Here is a 19,837-nt window from a genome sequence, read left to right on the forward strand (position 1 = left end):
TTGAAGTCCAAATACCTCCATACTGTACTTCACACACTCTTTATTAACTAGTAGAATTGTATTTTTTATTGTTAGTTTTGAAGTCCAAATACCTCCATATTTTACTTCACACATTCTTGATTAACCAGTAGAGTAGTAGTTTTTAGATGAAAGAACGGTACCAGTACTATTCAAAGGCAGTATTGTACCGATTTCAATCAATTTGTATCACGGTACTGATACTGTACAACCCTAGAGTCTACTCATACAAAGGGGTGTGAAAAACGTTTTTTTTTTCCGAATGAAAGTCGATTCTTAAAAAAAAAAATCATAAAGTTGACCTATATCGGCTGTACATATTTACTTTAGAAAAGGGAAGTGATGGATACTTCCCTTGTTGCATTATTTGGATTTGACTTTTATAAATGTTTGTTTAGAATTTTACTAAACAAAACCAGTTTTCTATTAGGTAATATAGACATTGATCAGACCTGTTTCACTGTTTTATGGCGGAATGTAGTCAATCATAGAACTGGCACCTTAGATTATTAAAAAGTATAGATTTTGAATGGAGAATCGATTCTGAATCGAATCACTGCCCCCAAGAATCGTACCAAATGGTGCCCAAACATTTACAGCCCTACTTTTACATGAGTGCTGTATAAAAGGAGTAAAATGTCGATACTTGGGCTTCGAATCTTTGGCCACCACACCATTCCATTCATTGGGGTAACAATTTGATTCAAAAACGATTCTCGATTCAAAATGAGTACTTTTTTTTTTTTTTTATTAAATTGGGTGCAACTACTATGATTGACTACATTCCTCCATAAAATCTATAAATAATCTGATACATTTCTATATTACGTAGAATAAAACTGTTTTTTTGTTGTTTTTTTTATCAACTTTTACCCAAACATGTCATAAAGTGGCCGCACAAGACTGATTTTGAAGGGGGGAAAAAATTTAAATCGATTTTTGATTATTTTTTTTTTAATCGTTTAAGAATTGTTAAAAATGAGAGTCACGATTCATTCAAAAATAAAAATAAAATTTTAACACCCCTAATCAATACCGTATTTGTTTTTTTTTCAGAAACCCGAGTTTTATAACATTTACAGCATTTAGAAGCATTTAAGTCTCACCTTAAAACTCATCTGTATACTCTAGCCTTTAAATAGACCTCCTTTTTAGACCAGTTGATCTGCCGCTTCTTTTCTTTCTCCTATGTCCCCCCCTCTCTTGTGGAGGGGGTCCGGTCCGATGACCATGGATGAAGTACTGGCTGTCCAGTCGAGACCCAGGATGGACCGCTCGTCGGGACCCAGGATGGACCGCTCGCCTGTATCGGTTGGGGACGTCTCTACGCTGCGGATCCGCTTGAGATGGTTTCCTGTGGACGGGACTCTCGCTGCTGTCTTGGATCCGCTTGAACTGAACTCTCGCGGCTGTGTTGGAGCCACTATGGATTGAACTTTCACAGTATCATGTTAGACCCGCTCGACATCCATTGCTTTCGGTCCCCTAGAGGGGGGGGGTTGCCCACATCTGAGGTCCTCTCCAAGGTTTCTCATAGTCAGCATTGTCACTGGCGTCCCACTGGATGTGAATTCTCTCTGCCCACTGGGTGTGAGTTTTCCTTGCCCTTTTGTGGGTTCTTCCGAGGATGTTGTAGTCGTAATGATTTGTGCAGTCCTTTGAGACATTTGTGATTTGGGGCTATATAAATAAACATTGATTGATTGATTGACAGCAGGGGTAGGGAACCTATGGCTCTAGAGCCAGATGTGGCTCTTTTGATGACGGCATCTGGCTCTCAGATAAATCTGAGCTGACATTGCTTAACAGGATAAGTAATGAATAATTCCACTTGTATTCAGTGTTAAAAATAAAATTCAAAATATAAAACATTCTCATGCATTTTTATGTTCAAGAATTTGCGTTAATGGTAAGAAGTAATTTATTTATTATTGGTTAGTGTTGGGCTTGCGCTTCTGGGGGTTCTTCAGACCACCAAGCACCGACATGAGAGCTTGTTTTAGGGTAAAATATTGTTGTTTTATTTTTCAATAAGTCTCTCAGTTGCTTTCCAGCAATTGTATTTTTCTCTTTCGTCCTCACTCACGCTCTGGCTCCAGCTCCAACCCTGTCTCTCCTCCTGGCTGCTGCTTATAACAGAGCGACAGGTGATTAGATAAAAAGGCCCAGGTGGGCCTTCTACGCACCTGTTGCTGATTTCGAGGCCGGTCCTGGCAACATCCCGCTTTGCTGCGGGATGTTGCATTTTAAACATTTCAAAATATATGGCTTCTTGGCTCTCTCAGCCAAAAAGGTTCCCGACCCCTGATTTACAGTATAACAAATTCATAAATCCACCAGATGATTCACTGATAATTAAAAAAAATATTCAAAACTTAGACCCTGCCCCAAGTGGAGGAGTTCAAATACCTAGGAGTCTTGTTCACGAGTGGGGGAAGAGTGGATCGTGAGATCGACAGGCGGATCGGTGCGGCGTCTTCAGTAATGCGGACGTTGTATCGATCCGTTGTGGTGAAGAAGGAGCTGAGCCGGAAGGCAAAGCTCTCAATTTACCGGTCGATCTACGTTCCCATCCTCACCTATGGTCATGAGCTTTGGGTCATGACCGAAAGGATAAGATCACGGGTACAAGCGCCCGAAATGAGTTTCCTCCGCCGTGTGGCGGGTCTCTCCCTTAGAGATAGGGTGAGAAGCTCTGCCATCCGGGAGGAGCTCAACGTAAAGCCACTGCTCCTCCACATGGAGAGGAGACTGATGAGGTGGTTCGGGCATCTGCTCAGGATGCCACCCGAACGCCTCCCTAGGGAGGTGTTTAGGGCACGTCCAGCTGGTAGGAGGCCACGGGGAAGACCCAGGACACGTTGGGAAGACTATGTCTCCCGGCTGGCCTGGGAACGCCTCGGGATCCCCCGGGAAGAGCTAGACGAAGTGGCTGGAGATAGGGAAGTCTGGGCTTCCCTGCTTAGGTTGCTGCCCCCGCGACCCGACCTCGGATAAGCGGAATATGATGGATGGATGGATTCAAAACTTATGTCACCACTTTGCCGAAAAGCTGCCGTGAATTGGGTGCAAAATCCTGAAGGAACCGTAATAGAAGTCAGATTGACGGTGGTTAGGAGTCCTACCAGCAGGTAAAAGGTGATGAAGATGGGGCTGGAGGTGAGTCGAATCTTGGCCCTGGCTGAAGGCAGCTTCCACATCAGGAAAACCAAAAAGGCCACATTAGGCACGAGAAGGAGAAGGTCCCAGAAACGCACCCTGGAGAGGTGAGGGCAATCATCACTGGCAGTGTCACAAACGAGCCTTCTTTAGTTTCAGCTGCCATTACCTGGAGTTACCAATGTCCTCATACAGAACTTGGAGACATCTATGAGGCTTGCTGATGTTGGCTTCAGAGTCGGGAATCCAGGTCGGGAATGCAGAGGTGTTCTCCAGCGACGAGGACGTGGCGCTGCCATTGCTAACCACAGCGGTCACTGTGGCTAGCATCTTTTTTCCTCCTGAGGGCGAGAAACATTGTTTAAAGGGGAACATTATCAGCAGACCTATGTAAGCGTCAATATATACCTTGATGGTGCAGAAAAAAGACCATCTATTTTTTTAACCAATTTCCGAACTCTAAATGGGTGAATTTTGGCGAATTAAACGCCTTTCTGTTTACCGAGCTGGAGGCGATGACGTCAGAATGTGACGTCGCCGAGGTAACACACCCGCCATTTTCATTTTCAACACAATACAAACACCGGGTCACAGCTCTGTTATTTTCCGACTATTTTTTGGAACCTTGGAGACATCATGCCTCGACGGTGTGTTGTCGGAGGGTGTAACAACACTAACAGGGAGGGATTCAAGTTGCACCACTGGCCCCAAGATGCCAAAGTGTCTGCCGCCAGACCCCCATTGAATGTGCCAGAGTGTCTCCACATTTGACCGGTGATGCTAAGGCAGACATGGCACAGAAATGTATGGATAACCTGCAGATGCATTTGCAACGATAGTCAACGAAATCAAAAAGGTGAGTTTTGTTGATTTTAACTGCCAGCTACAGGGTGCTAAAAGCGAGCACCAATAGACTAAAATATAGCTTTTACCCAAGAGCCATAGTAGCATTAAACAGGCACTGAGTGAGCAAAATATGTCCATCATGTCCTCATGTGTAATGTTTAAATGTTTTTCTATTTTTTCGGACTACAATGTGCAATAATGTTTTATGTATGTGTGTATATATATTCATATGCATGCAGATATGCATCTGTGTGGATACATATACATATACATAGATACATCTGTCATCTCTATCTTTTTTTTTACTATTTATACTACCATATTGTATATGCACCTTAGGAGGAGCTGCTCCAATTTCATTGTTCTTTGAACCTGTTCATTGCAATAATGACAATAAAACTATATTCTATTCTATTCTATTCTAATCGATGCTAACATGCTATTTACCGGCGGTGCTAAAGCAGACATGGTACAGAGATGTATGGATAACCTGTAGATGCATTTGCAACTATATTACGTTTCCTTCCACCCACATTTAATGCGAAACAAACACTTACCAATCGACGGATTTAAGTTGCTCCAGTGTCAAAAGATGCGAAAGTCCTGATCGTTTGGTCCGCACATTTTACCTGCGATGCTAACGCAGCTATTTGGCCATGCTATGGCTATGAATAGCGTCAATAGCTATTCACTCAATAGCTTCAGTTTCTTCTTCAATATTTTCATACTCCAACCTTCTGTTTCAATACATGCGTAATCTGTTGAATCGCTTAAGTCGCTGAAATTAGAGTTTGAATCCGAGCTAATGTCGCTATATCTTGCTGTGGTATTCCCATTGTTTGTTTACATTGGCAGCACTGTGTGACGTCACAGGGAAATGGCCAGTGTCTTCGCAGAGAGCGAAAATAAGGCACTTTAAAGCTTTATTTAGGAATAATCCGAGACCGGTAAAATTTTGAAAAAAACTTCAAAAAATACAACAAGCCATTGGGAACTGATTTTTATTGTTTTTAACCCTTTTGAAATTGTGATAATGTTCCCGTTTAACACCTCGTGACAGATATTTTATCATGTAGGAAGATTAAGAAAATAAACTTTCAAACTGCTTATGAATGCTACGGAAACCTGTCCTAGAGCCAAAATTAAATTCAAACTAAGTAGACTGAGGACGGTCACTAGACACCATGCATTTTGGACATTGGAACTGACATCACACTACAGAGGTTTGTTTGTCTCTTTATGACGGAAGGTTTTTTTGACACTGAATTTTTGTCACAATCAAATTATTTTGAAAATGTAATTGATTTGTTATAAAATACAGTGAATAAAAATTCAGAGCAAAAAAAAATCAGTGTATAAAAACAGCGCAGAAAAATTCAGTGTAAAAAAACAATATAATAAAAGTCAGTGTATAACAATTCAATATAAAAAATTAAAAAAAATGTGTGTAAAAAAATGACTATAAAAATGCGGTGTAAAAAAAATCAGTGTATAAAAATCAATGTATTGCAATTTTGTGTAAAATAAATTCCATCCATTTCAACCGCCTTTCCCTTTCGGGGTCGCTGGAGCTAAATTCAGTGTAAAAAAAAACAATATTAAAATTTGGTGTAAAATAATTTAGTGTAAAAATATATATATATATGTATCAAAAATTGGTGTAGAAAAAATTTGGTGTATAATAATCCAGTGTAAAAAAAAAACTATAAGAATGGGTTGTAAAAAAATTCTGTGCATAAAAAAATCAGTGTAAAAAAAATAGTGTATATCAAATCAGTGTAAAACCGATTCCATCCATCCATTTCTACCGTTTGTGCCTTTCGGGGTCGTGGGGGATGGGGGGCGGAGAGGGGGGTGGTGCTTGAACTAAATTCAGTGTAAAACAAACAAACAAAAAACTGTAATAATTTGGTGTAAAATAATTCAGTGTTGAAAAAGAAGAATATCAGTGTGTAACAATTCAGTGTAAAAATAACTCGGTGTAAAGAAAATATATATAACAAAATTTGGTGTGAAAACAATTCTGTGTAAAAAAAATAAATAAATCAGTGAATAACAATTCATTGTAAAAAAATAACTATAAAAATGTGGCGTAAAAAAAATCAGTGTATATAATAATCAGTGTGTAACAACTCAATGTAAAAAAAAAAAAATCAGTGTAAAAAAATAAGTATGAATTTGGTATAAACAAAATAACTATAAAAATGCGGTGTAAAAAAATTCAGTGTAAAATAAATTCCAACCATCCATCCATTTTCTACTGCTTATTCCCTTTGGGGTCGCGGGGGTTGCTGGAGCTAAATTCAGTGTATTTAAAAAAATCTATAAAAATTTGGTGTAAAATATTTTAGTTAAAAAAAAACAACATGCATATATATCATAATTTGGTGTAAAAAAATTCAGTGTATAAAAAATCTGTGTAAAAAAAACAGGGTGTAAAAATTCTGTGTAAAATAAAAAATCAGTGTATAACAATTCAGTTTAAAATATATTCCATCCATCCATTTCCTACCGCTTGTCCCTTTCGGGGTCACGGGGGGTGCTGGAGCTAAATTCAGTTAAAAAAAATTAAAAAAAACTATAACAATTTGATGTAAAATAATTCAGTGTAAAAAAAAAAATCAGTGAATAACAGTTTAACGTAAAAATAATTCAGTGTAAAGAAAATATATATATCATAATCTGTGTAAAACAACTCAGTGTAAAAAAATAAGTAAATCAGTGAATAACAATTCAGTGTAAAAAAAAGAACTATAAAATGTGGTGAAAAAATATTCAGTGTACAAAAAAAATCAGTGTGTAACAACTCAATGTAAAAAAAAATCAGTGTAAAAAAATAACTAAGAATTTGGTGTAAAATAAATAACTATAAAAATGTGGTGTAAAAAAATTCTGTGTAAAATAAATTCCATCCATTTTCTACCGCTTATTCCCTTTGGGGTCGCGGGGGTTGCTGGAGCTAAATTCAGTGTACATAAAAAAAAGTATAAAAATTTGGTATGAAATAATTGTTTGAAAAAAAAAAGTATATCAAAATTTTGTGTAAAATTTATTCAGTGTATAAAAAATCAGTGTATAACAATTCCGTGTAAAATAAAAAATCAGTGTACAACAATTCAGTGTAAAATAAATTCCATCCATCCATTTCCAACCGCGTGTCCCTTTCGTGGTCGCGGGGGGTACTGTAGCTAAATTCAGTGTAAAAAAAAAAAAAAAAATAAAAATATATGAGATTTTGGTGTAAAATAATTCAGTGTAAAAAAATAAATAAAATCTGTGTAAAACAATTCAGTGCAAAATAAACTCCATCCATCCATTCATCCATCTTCTACCGCATTCTTCAAAGTTCCACTATTGTCACTTTCTTCAACACATTCCACTATTCGGGAATTTCAAACAACCCTTTTTCCAAGTTAAAAAAAATTCCAGATTTTCTTGAAATTCCCAAATACCATTTACCACGTCAACATTTCTTGCCCGATTTAAACAATTTGTAACACCAACCAATTCAGGACATTCGCGCTCCTAATCATTTTAAAACAAATCCCACTTTTCCCAAAATTCCAGCAAGTTCCATTGAAGTGAATTTTTTCATTTTTCCAAGTTGCAAAATTTCCACTTTTTTTTAACCTATTCAAACCGTTGCAACTTCAAAAATGTTCAGCCTGTTCGGTAATTGCAGGCTTTCCCTTGACGAACTCCAAAAATTTACGGATTTCCCAGATTTCCAGGTTTCTCGGGACATTTGTCCCATTCAAAACGAATTGGCCATTTTACAAACTTCCACCATTTCCACCCTTTTTTCCGGAGACGACTCCTTCCACATTATTCAACGCATTTCAACCGTACCATCGTCAAAACATTCCTCCTAATCAAAACAAAAAAACAAAGTTGTTTTTTGAACTCCATAAATTCTCCGTTTTCCCAAAATTCCAGGAATTCCGAAACACCATTTTTTAATTCAACATGTTGCTACTTCAACATTTCTCGACCCAATTGAAAAATTACAACCCCGTCATTTCAACTCATTCAGGACCATTCAAGTTTTTGACCATTTTCAAAAAAATTCCTGGTTTCCCTATTTTTTGGGGAAATTCCCATTGAAATGAATGGGAGATTCTTCAAAGTTTCACAATTCCCACATTCTTTAACCCATTCCAACGTTCTGGAAATTCAAACTACCCTTTTCCCCAAAAAAATCCCAATCTTACCGAAATTCCCTAATACCATTTTCTACATCAACATTTCTTGCCCCATTTAAACAATTCCAACACCAACCAATTCAGCTCATTGCCGCTCCTAATCATTTTAAAAAAAATCTCACTTTTCCCATAAATTCCAGGAAGTTCCCATTGAAATGAATGGGAGATTCTTCAAAGTCCCACAATTCCCACATTCTTCAACCCATTCAACCTTCAACACATTCCACCATTCTGGAAATTCAAACTACCCATTTTCCATAAAAATTCCAGATTTTCCCAAAATTCTCTAATACCATTTTCCACGTCAACATTTCTTGCCCCATTTAAACAATTCCAACACCGACCAATTCAGCCCATTCACACTACTAATCATTTTCCAAAAAAATCTCGCTTTTCCCAAAATTCAGGGAACTCCCCATTGAAATGAATGGAGATTTTTCAAAGTTCCACAATTGCCACATTCTTCAACTCATTCCACCTTCAACACATTCCACCATTCTGGAATGTCAAACGACCATTTTTACCCAAGTATAAAAAAAATCCAGATTTTCCCTAATACCACTTATGACGTCAACACTTCCTGCCCTGATTAAAACAATTTCAACACCAACCACTTCAGCTAATTCATGACATTCCCGCTCCTAATCATTTTTTTTTTTAAATCCTGCTTTTCCCAAAATTCCAGGAAGTTCCCATTGAAATGAATGGGAGATTCTTCAAAGTCCCACAATTCCCACATTCTTCAACTCATTCAACCTTCAACACATTCCACCATTCTGGAAATTCAAACTACCCATTTTCCATAAAAATTCCAGATTTTCCCAAAATTCCCTAATGTTATTTGCCACGTCAACATTTCTTGCCCAATTTAAACAAATCCAACACCAACCAATTCAGCCCATTTACGCTACTACCAGTAATCATTTAAACAAAAAACTTGCTTTTCCCAAAAATCCCCCAAATTCCAGGAAGTTCCCATTGAAATGAATGGGAGATTCTTCAACGTTCCACAATTCCCACATTCTTCAACCCATTCCAGCATTCTGGAAATTCCAACTAGCCTTTTTTCCCCCAAATTCCCAATTTTCCCGAAATTCCCTAACATCATTTTCCACATCATCATTTCTTGCCCCATTTAAACAATTCCAACACCAACCAATTCAGCCCATTTACGCTCCTTATCATTTGAAAAAAAATCTCACTGTTCCCAAAAATCCCCAAAATTCCAGGAAGTTCCCATTGAAATGAATGGGACATTCTTCAAAGTTTCACAATTCCCACATTCTTCAACCCATTCCAACATTCTGGAAATTCAAACTACCCTTTTCCCAAAAAAATCCCAATTTTACCGAAATTCCCTAATACCATTTTCCACATCAACATTTCTTGCCCCATTTAAACAAATCCAACACCAACCAATTCAGCTCATTGCCGCTCCTAATCATTTTCAAAAAAATCTCACTTTTCCCAAAAATTCCAGGAAGTTCCCATTGAAATGAATGGGAGATTCTTCAAAGTCCCACAATTCCCACATTCTTCAACCCATTCAACCTTCAACACATTCCAGCATTCTGGAAATTCAAACTACCATTTTTTCATAAAAATTCCAGATTTTCCCAAAATTCTTTAATACCATTTACCACATCAACATTTCTTGCCCCATTTAAACAATTCCAACACCAACCAATTCAGCTCATTTACGCTCCTAATCTTTTTTTAAAAAAAATCTCGCTTTTCCCAAAAATCCGCAAAATTCCAGGAAGTTCCCATTGAAATGAATGGGAGATTCTTCAAAGTCCCACAATTCCCACATTCTTCAACCCATTCAACCTTCAACACATTCCAGCATTCTGGAAATTCAAACTACCCATTTTCCATAAAAATTCCAGATTTTCCCAAAATTCCCTAATACCATTTACCACATCAACATTTCTTTCCCCATTTAAACAATTCCAACACCAACCAATTCAGCCCATTTACGCTACTACCGGTAATCATTTAAAAAAAAATCTTGCTTTTCCCAAAATTCCAGGAAGTTCTGATCATTTTAAAAAAAAAATCTCACTTTTCCCAAAAATCCCTAAAATTCCAGGAAGTTCCCATTGAAATGAATGGGAAATTCTTCAAAGTTTCACAATTCCCACATTCTTTAACCCATTCCAACATTCTGGAAATTCAAACTACCCCTTTCCCAAAAAATTCCCAATTTTACCGAAATTCCCTAATACCATTTTCCACATCAACATTTCTTGCCCCATTTAAACAAATCCAACACCAACCAATTCAGCCCACTGACGCTCCTAATCTTTTTAAAAAAAATCTCACTTTTCCCAAAAATTCCAGGAAGTTCCCATTGAAATGAATGGGAGATTCTTCAAAGTCCCACAATTCCCACATTCTTCGACCCATTCAACCTTCAACACATTCCACCATTCTGGAAATTCAAACTACCCTTTTTCCATAAAAATTCCAGATTTTCCCAAAATTCCCTAATGTTATTTGCCACGTCAACATTTCTTGCCCGATTTAAACAATTCCAACACCAACCAATTCAGCCCATTTACGCTCCTAATCTTTTTTTTTTTTTAAATCTTGCTTTTCCCAAAAATCCGCAAAATTCCAGGAAGTTCCCATTGAAATGAATGGAGATTCTTCAAAGTCCCACAATTCCCACATTCTTCAACCCATTCTAACTTCAACACATTCCAGCATTCTGGAAATTCAAACTACCTTTTTTCCATAAAAATTCCAGATTTTCCCAAAATTCTCTAATACCATTTACCACGTCAACATTTCTTGCCCAATTGAAACAATTCCAACATCAACCAATTCAGCCCATTTACGCTACTACCAGTAATCATTTAAACAAAAAACTTGCTTTTCCCGAAAATCCCCAAAATTCCAGGAAGTTCCCATTGAAATGAATGAGAGATTCTTCAACGTTCCACAATTCCCACATTCTTCAACCCATTCCAGCATTCTGGAAATTCAAACTAGCCTTTTTTCCCCCAAATTCCCAATTTTCCCGAAATTCCCTAACATCATTTGCCACATCATCATTTCTTGCCCCATTTAAACAATTCCAACACCAACCAATTCAGCCCATTTACGCTCCTTATCATTTAAAAAAAAATCTCACTTTTCCCAAAAATCCCCAAAATTCCAGGAAGTTCCCATTGAAATGAATGGGAAATTCTTCAGTTTCACAATTCCCACATTTTTAACCCATTCCAACATTCTGGAAATTCAAACTACCCTTTTCCCAAAAAATTCCCAATTTTACCGAAATTCCCTAATACCATTTTCCACATCAACATTTCTTTTCCCATTTAAACAATTCCAACACCAACCAATTCAGCTCATTGCCGCTCCTAATCATTTTCAAAAAAATCTCACTTTTCCCAAAGATTCCAGGAAGTTCCCATTGAAATGAATGGGAGATTCTTCAAAGTCCCACAATTCCCACATTCTTCAACCCGTTCCACCTTCAACACATTCCAGCATTCTGGAAATTCAAACTACCATTTTTTCATAAAAATTCCAGATTTTCCCAAAATTCTTTAATACCATTTACCACGTCAACATTTCTTGCCCCATTTAAACAATTCCAACACCAACCAATTCAGCCCATTTACGCTACTACCGGTAATCATTTAAAAAAAAATCTTGCTTTTCCCAAAATTCCAGGAAGTTCTGATCATTTAAAAAAAAAAATCTCACATTTCCCAAAAATCCCAAAAATTCAAGGAAGTTCCCATTGAAATGAATGGGAGATTCTTCAAAGTTTCACAATTCCCACATTCTTTAACCCATTCCAACATTCTGGAAATTCAAACTACCCTTTTCCCAAAAAAATCCCAATTTTACCGAAATTCCCTAATACCATTTTCCACATCAACATTTCTTGCCCCATTTAAACAAATCCAACACCAACCAATTCAGCTCGTTGCCGCTCCTAATCATTTTCAAAAAAATCTCACTTTTCCCAAAAATTCCAGCAAGTTCCCATTGAAATGAATGGGAGATTCTTCAAAGTCCCACAATTCCCACATTCTTCAACCCATTCAACCTTCAACACATTCCACCATTCTGGAAATTCAAACTACCCTTTTTCCATAAAAATTACAGATTTTCCCGAAAATTCCCTGATACCATTTGCCACGTCAACATTTATTGTCCCATTTAAACAATTCCAACACCAACCAATTCAGCCCATTTACGCTACTACCGGTAATCATTTGAAAAAAAATCTTGCTTTTCCCAAAATTCCAGGAAGTTCCCATTGAAATGAATAAGAGATTCTTCAATGTTTCACAATTCCCACATTCTTCAACCCATTCCAGCATTCTGAAAATTCAAACTACCTTTTTTCCCCCAAATTCCCAATTTTCCCGAAATTCCCTAACATCATTTACCACATCATCATTTCTTGCCTCATATAAACAATTCCAACACCAACCAATTCAGCCACTGACGCTCCTAATCATTTTCAAAAAAATCTCACTTTTCCCAAAAATTCCAGGAAGTTCCCATTGAAATGAACGGGAGATTCTTCAAAGTCCCACAATTCCCACATTCTTCAACCAATTCAACCTTCAACACATTCCACCATTCTGGAAATTCAAACCACCCATTTACCATAAAAATTCCAGATTTTCCCAAAATTCTCTAATACCATTTACCACATTAACATTTCTTGCCCAATTTAAACAATTCCAACACCAACCAATTCAGCCCATTTACGCTCCTAATCTTTTTCCAAAAAATCTTGCTTTTCCCAAAAATCCCCAAAATTCCAGGAAGTTCCCATTGAAATGAATGGGAGATTCTTCAAAGTCCCACAATTCCCACATTCTTCGACCCATTCAACCTTCAACACATTCCACCATTCTGGAAATTCAAACTACCCTTTTTCCATAAAAATTCCAGATTTTCCCAAAATTCCCTAATGTTATTTGCCACGTCAACATTTCTTGCCCGATTTAAACAATTCCAACACCAACCAATTCAGCCCATTTACGCTCCTAATCTTTTTTTTTTTTTAAATCTTGCTTTTCCCAAAAATCCGCAAAATTCCAGGAAGTTCCCATTGAAATGAATGGAGATTCTTCAAAGTCCCACAATTCCCACATTCTTCAACCCATTCTAACTTCAACACATTCCAGCATTCTGGAAATTCAAACTACCTTTTTTCCATAAAAATTCCAGATTTTCCCAAAATTCTCTAATACCATTTACCACGTCAACATTTCTTGCCCAATTGAAACAATTCCAACATCAACCAATTCAGCCCATTTACGCTACTACCAGTAATCATTTAAACAAAAAACTTGCTTTTCCCGAAAATCCCCAAAATTCCAGGAAGTTCCCATTGAAATGAATGAGAGATTCTTCAACGTTCCACAATTCCCACATTCTTCAACCCATTCCAGCATTCTGGAAATTCAAACTAGCCTTTTTTCCCCCAAATTCCCAATTTTCCCGAAATTCCCTAACATCATTTGCCACATCATCATTTCTTGCCCCATTTAAACAATTCCAACACCAACCAATTCAGCCCATTTACGCTCCTTATCATTTAAAAAAAAATCTCACTTTTCCCAAAAATCCCCAAAATTCCAGGAAGTTCCCATTGAAATGAATGGGAAATTCTTCAGTTTCACAATTCCCACATTTTTAACCCATTCCAACATTCTGGAAATTCAAACTACCCTTTTCCCAAAAAATTCCCAATTTTACCGAAATTCCCTAATACCATTTTCCACATCAACATTTCTTTTCCCATTTAAACAATTCCAACACCAACCAATTCAGCTCATTGCCGCTCCTAATCATTTTCAAAAAAATCTCACTTTTCCCAAAGATTCCAGGAAGTTCCCATTGAAATGAATGGGAGATTCTTCAAAGTCCCACAATTCCCACATTCTTCAACCCGTTCCACCTTCAACACATTCCAGCATTCTGGAAATTCAAACTACCATTTTTTCATAAAAATTCCAGATTTTCCCAAAATTCTTTAATACCATTTACCACGTCAACATTTCTTGCCCCATTTAAACAATTCCAACACCAACCAATTCAGCCCATTTACGCTACTACCGGTAATCATTTAAAAAAAAATCTTGCTTTTCCCAAAATTCCAGGAAGTTCTGATCATTTAAAAAAAAAAATCTCACATTTCCCAAAAATCCCAAAAATTCAAGGAAGTTCCCATTGAAATGAATGGGAGATTCTTCAAAGTTTCACAATTCCCACATTCTTTAACCCATTCCAACATTCTGGAAATTCAAACTACCCTTTTCCCAAAAAAATCCCAATTTTACCGAAATTCTCTAATACCATTTTCCACATCAACATTTCTTGCCCCATTTAAACAAATCCAACACCAACCAATTCAGCTCGTTGCCGCTCCTAATCATTTTCAAAAAAATCTCACTTTTCCCAAAAATTCCAGCAAGTTCCCATTGAAATGAATGGGAGATTCTTCAAAGTCCCACAATTCCCACATTCTTCAACCCATTCAACCTTCAACACATTCCACCATTCTGGAAATTCAAACTACCCTTTTTCCATAAAAATTACAGATTTTCCCGAAAATTCCCTGATACCATTTGCCACGTCAACATTTATTGTCCCATTTAAACAATTCCAACACCAACCAATTCAGCCCATTTACGCTACTACCGGTAATCATTTGAAAAAAAATCTTGCTTTTCCCAAAATTCCAGGAAGTTCCCATTGAAATGAATAAGAGATTCTTCAATGTTTCACAATTCCCACATTCTTCAACCCATTCCAGCATTCTGAAAATTCAAACTACCTTTTTTCCCCCAAATTCCCAATTTTCCCGAAATTCCCTAACATCATTTACCACATCATCATTTCTTGCCTCATATAAACAATTCCAACACCAACCAATTCAGCCACTGACGCTCCTAATCATTTTCAAAAAAATCTCACTTTTCCCAAAAATTCCAGGAAGTTCCCATTGAAATGAACGGGAGATTCTTCAAAGTCCCACAATTCCCACATTCTTCAACCAATTCAACCTTCAACACATTCCACCATTCTGGAAATTCAAACCACCCATTTACCATAAAAATTCCAGATTTTCCCAAAATTCTCTAATACCATTTACCACATTAACATTTCTTGCCCAATTTAAACAATTCCAACACCAACCAATTCAGCCCATTTACGCTCCTAATCTTTTTCCAAAAAATCTTGCTTTTCCCAAAAATCCCCAAAATTCCAGGAAGTTCCCATTGAAATGAATGGGAGATTCTTCAAAGTCCCACAATTCCCACATTCTTCAACCCATTCCAGCATTCTGGAAATTCAAACTACTTTTTTTTCCACCAAATTCCCAATTTTCCCGAAATTCCTTTACATCATTTGCCACATCATCATTTCTTGCCCCATTTAAACAATTCCAACACCAACCAATTCAGCCACTGACGCTCCTAATCATTTTAAAAAAAATCTTACTTTTCCCAAAAATCCAGGAAGTTCCCATTGAAATGAATGGGACATTCTTCAAAGTTTCACAATTCCCACATTCTTCAACCCATTCCAACATTCTGGAAATTCAAACTACCCTTTTCCCAAAAAAATCCCAATTTTACCGAAATTCCCTAATACCATTTTCCACATCAACATTTCTTGCCCCATTTAAACAAATCCAACACCAACTAATTCAGCTCATTGCCGCTCCTAATCATTTTCAAAAAAATCTCACTTTTCCCAAAAATTCCAGGAAGTTCCCATTGAAATGAATGGGAGATTCTTCAAAGTCCCACAATTCCCACATTCTTCAACCCATTCAACCTTCAACACATTCCAGCATTCTGGAAATTCAAACTACCCTTTTTTCATAAAAATTCCAGATTTTCCCAAAATTCTTTAATACCATTTACCACGTCAACATTTCTTGCCCAATTTAAACAATTCCAACACCAACCAATTCAGCCCATTTACGCTCCTAATCTTTTTTTTAAAAAATCTTGCTTTTCCCAAAAATCCGCAAAATACCAGGAAGTTCCCATCGAAATGAATGAGAGATTCTTCAAAGTTTCACAATTCCCACATTCTTCAACCCATTCCAGCATTCTGGAAATTCAAACTAGCCTTTTTCCCACAAATTCCCAATTTCCCCGAAATTCCCTAACATCATTTGCCACATCATCATTTCTTGCCCCATTTAAACAATTCCAACACCAACCAATTCAGCCACTGACGCTCCTAATCATTTAAAAAAAATTCTCGCTTTTCCCAAAAATCCCCAAAATTCTGGAAATTCAAACTACCCTTTTTCCATAAAAATTCCAGATTTTCCCAAAATTTCCTGATACCATTTACCACGTCAACATTTCTTGTCCGATTTAAACAATTCCAACACCAACCAATTCAGCCCATTTACGCTCCTAATCTTTTTTTAAAAAAATCTTGCTTTTCCCAAAAATCCGCAAAATTCCAGGAAGTTCCCATTGAAATGAATGGGAGATTCTTCAACGTCCCACAATTCCCACATTCTTCAACCCATTCCACCTTCAACACATTCCACCATTCTGGAAATTCAAACTACCCTTTTTTCATAAAAAATCCAGATTTTCCCAAAATTCCCTAATGTTATTTGCCACGTCAACATTCCTTGCCTGATTTAAACAATTCCAACACCAACCAATTCAGCCCATTCACACTCCTAATCATTTTCCAAAAAAAATCTCGCTTTTCCCAAAATTCCCCAAAAATCAGGGAACTCCCCATTGAAATGAATGGAGATTCTTCAAAGTTCCACAATTCCCACATTCTTCAACCCATTCCACCATTCCGGAATGTCAAACCACCCTTTTTCCCCCAAATATAAAATAATCCTGATTTCCCTAATACCACTTATGACGGCAACACTTCCTGCCCCGATTAAAACAATTCCAACACCAACCACTTCAGCTAATTCATGACATCCCCGCTCCTAATCATTTTTTTTTTAAATCCTGATTTCCCAAAATTCCAGAAAGTTCCCACTGAAGTGAATGGGACATTTTTCCATGTTGTAAAGTCCCCACTTTTTTTTCAACCTATTCAAACATTCAAACTATTCTTACATTCTCCATACTGTCAGAATTCCACTTCAACTTCAGGAATGGAGCATTCACATGTAATTCCTCCAATAATTGCCTCTTCTTGTTGGCCGAGTGCAGGGGTCGGGAACCTTTTTGGCTGAGAGAGCCAAAAAGCCAAATATTTTAAAATGTATTTCCGTAAGAGCCATATAATATTTTTTTTAACACTGAACACAACTAAATGCATGCATTTTTAAGTAAGACCAACATTTCTAGAGTATAATAGCTCTCTTATTCTTTGTAATAACATTGTTATTCTGAAGATAACTGTGGAGGGGGCGTGGCCTGCGGGCCTGCAGCAAACTGGGGTGTGCCAGGACCAGCCTCGAAATCAGCGACAGGTGCGTAGATGGCCCACCTGGGCCTTGTTATCCAATCACCTGTCGCTCCGTTATTAGCAGCAGCCAGGAGGAGAGACCAGGTTGGGGCTGGAGCCAGAGCACGAGCGAGAACGAAAGAGAAACATATAATTGCTGGAAAGCAACTGAGAGACTTGAACAGGTGTGGTAGAAAACGGATGGATGGGTTAAAAATGCATGAGAATGTTTTATATTTAGAACATTATTTTTAACACTGTAATGTTATGTGTTATTCCCATTGTTCTTATTCTTTTTGTAATATTTCTCTATTTTGTTTCCTTTTAAACCCCCATTATTTACTTTTTTTAAATTGATCTCAACTCTGTACACTACTGCTGGAATTTTAATTTTCCTGAAGGAACTCTCCTGAAGGAATCAATAAAGTACTATCTATCTATGACAAGTGGAATTATTAATTACTTACCGTGTTAAGCAATGTCAGCTCAGATTTATCCGAGAGCCAGATGCAGTCATCAGAAGAGCCACATCCGGCTCGCGAGCCATAGGTTCCCTACCCCTGGCCTAGTGGTTCAAATGTCCGCCCTGAGATGGGTAGGTTGTGAGTTCAAACCCCCAAAGACTACAAAAATGGGAAGCCATCACCTCCCTGCCTGGCACTCAGCATCAAGGCTTGGCGATTTGGGCTTAAATCACCAAAACATGATTTGGGGCGTGGCCACCGCTGCTGCTCACTGCTCCCCTCACCTCCATTGGGGCGATCAAGACAAATTCCACCACATTTAGTGTGTGTGTGACAATCATTGGGAGTTGAACTTCATCTTAAACACGCACTTATTTTAAAAACATCACTTTTTACCAGTGAATGTTACCAGTTAGCCGAGGCTGCTAGCTAGCCTCCCAATGTACTTATTAGTGGCATTTTAGCATTCAAAACCGGCATTTTGCACATCGGCAGCCGATGAGTGACATTGACGTGAATATTAATATTTATATTGAGAAAGCAGCAGTTCCGTTAGTGACAACAAAAGTGCAAACCGCGGTGAGGCTATAATCCCTGCGAAAAGACCTCGTTCTTACCTTCTCAGAAGACTCGTATCCCCTCGTCCGAGTGAAAGTGAAAATGTGCGGTCGGTCGCCGTGCGGCTTACTTAGTGACATAAACAGCCGAAAGGTCTCTAAATTGTTTGTTATTCCGAGACATGTTAGCGCTGCTGGCGAGTTTGGATGACAAATAGCAGCGATGGTCATCTGACATCTCGGAACATCTCGCGAGACTAGACGGTGACGTCATTCATATGCTCCAGTGCGCATGCGTCAGACCAAATAACTTCCGCATTTTGATAAAAAAATATGAACTTAACTTGTACCATTTCCCCTTTAGACACACACACACACACATATATATATATATATATATATATATATATATATATATTTATGTATATATAAGTGTATCTCGTATTATGTTATAAGTTTATTTTATATTTACTCAAGATGGTAAAAATATAACAAACATCTGTCAAAATTATCATCAATCAATCAATGTTTATTTATATAGCCCCAAATCACAAATGTCTCAAAGGACTGCACAAATCATTACGACTACAACATCCTCGGAAGAACCCACAAAAGGGCAAGGAAAACTCACACCCAGTGGGCAGGGAGAATTCACATCCAGTGGGACGCCAGTGACAATGCTGACTATGAGAAACCTTGGAGAGGACCTCAGATGTGGGCAACCCCCCACCCCCCCTCTAGGGGACCGAAAGCAATGGATGTCGAGCGGGTCTAACATGATGCTGTGAAAGTTCAATCCATAGTGGCTCCAACACAGCCGCGAGAGTTCAGTTCAAGTGGATCCAAGACAGCAGCGAGAGTGCCGTCCACAGGGGACCATCTCAAGCGGAGGCGGATCAGCAGCATAGATACAGGTGAGCGGTCCATCCTGGGTCTCGACTCTGGACAGCCAGTACTTCATCCATGGTCATCGGACCGGACCCCCTCCACAAGGACATAGGAGAAAGAAAAGAAGCGGCAGATCAACTGGTCTAAAAAGGAGGTCTATTTAAAGGCTAGAGTATACAGATGAGTTTTAAGGTGAGACTTAATAGTGTCTACTGAGGTAGCATCTCGAACTGTTACCGGGAGGGCATTCCAGAGTACTGGAGCC

The 19,837-nt window shown here is 37.9% G+C and overlaps 1 protein-coding gene across 1 annotated transcript in view; it reads right to left on the minus strand.

The window, feature by feature from the left end:
• The window catches only part of tpra1 (transmembrane protein, adipocyte asscociated 1), a 47,757-nt gene extending 28,826 nt beyond the window's left edge, over positions 1 to 18,931 (minus strand). Inside the window, exons 1-3 of the mRNA XM_061875424.1 lie at positions 18,745 to 18,931; positions 3,347 to 3,518; positions 3,144 to 3,276 (exon numbers count right to left, since the gene is read on the minus strand). Coding sequence (XP_061731408.1) covers positions 3,144 to 3,276; positions 3,347 to 3,507 — 294 coding nt within the window. The 5' untranslated portion in view covers positions 3,508 to 3,518; positions 18,745 to 18,931. The remainder of the gene's footprint in view (positions 1 to 3,143; positions 3,277 to 3,346; positions 3,519 to 18,744) is intronic.
• Positions 18,932 to 19,837: the final 906 nt, after the last annotated feature.

This window comes from Nerophis ophidion, linkage group LG16 (assembly GCF_033978795.1).
Source record: "Nerophis ophidion isolate RoL-2023_Sa linkage group LG16, RoL_Noph_v1.0, whole genome shotgun sequence".
In the NCBI taxonomy this organism is placed as follows: Eukaryota; Metazoa; Chordata; class Actinopteri; order Syngnathiformes; family Syngnathidae; genus Nerophis; species Nerophis ophidion.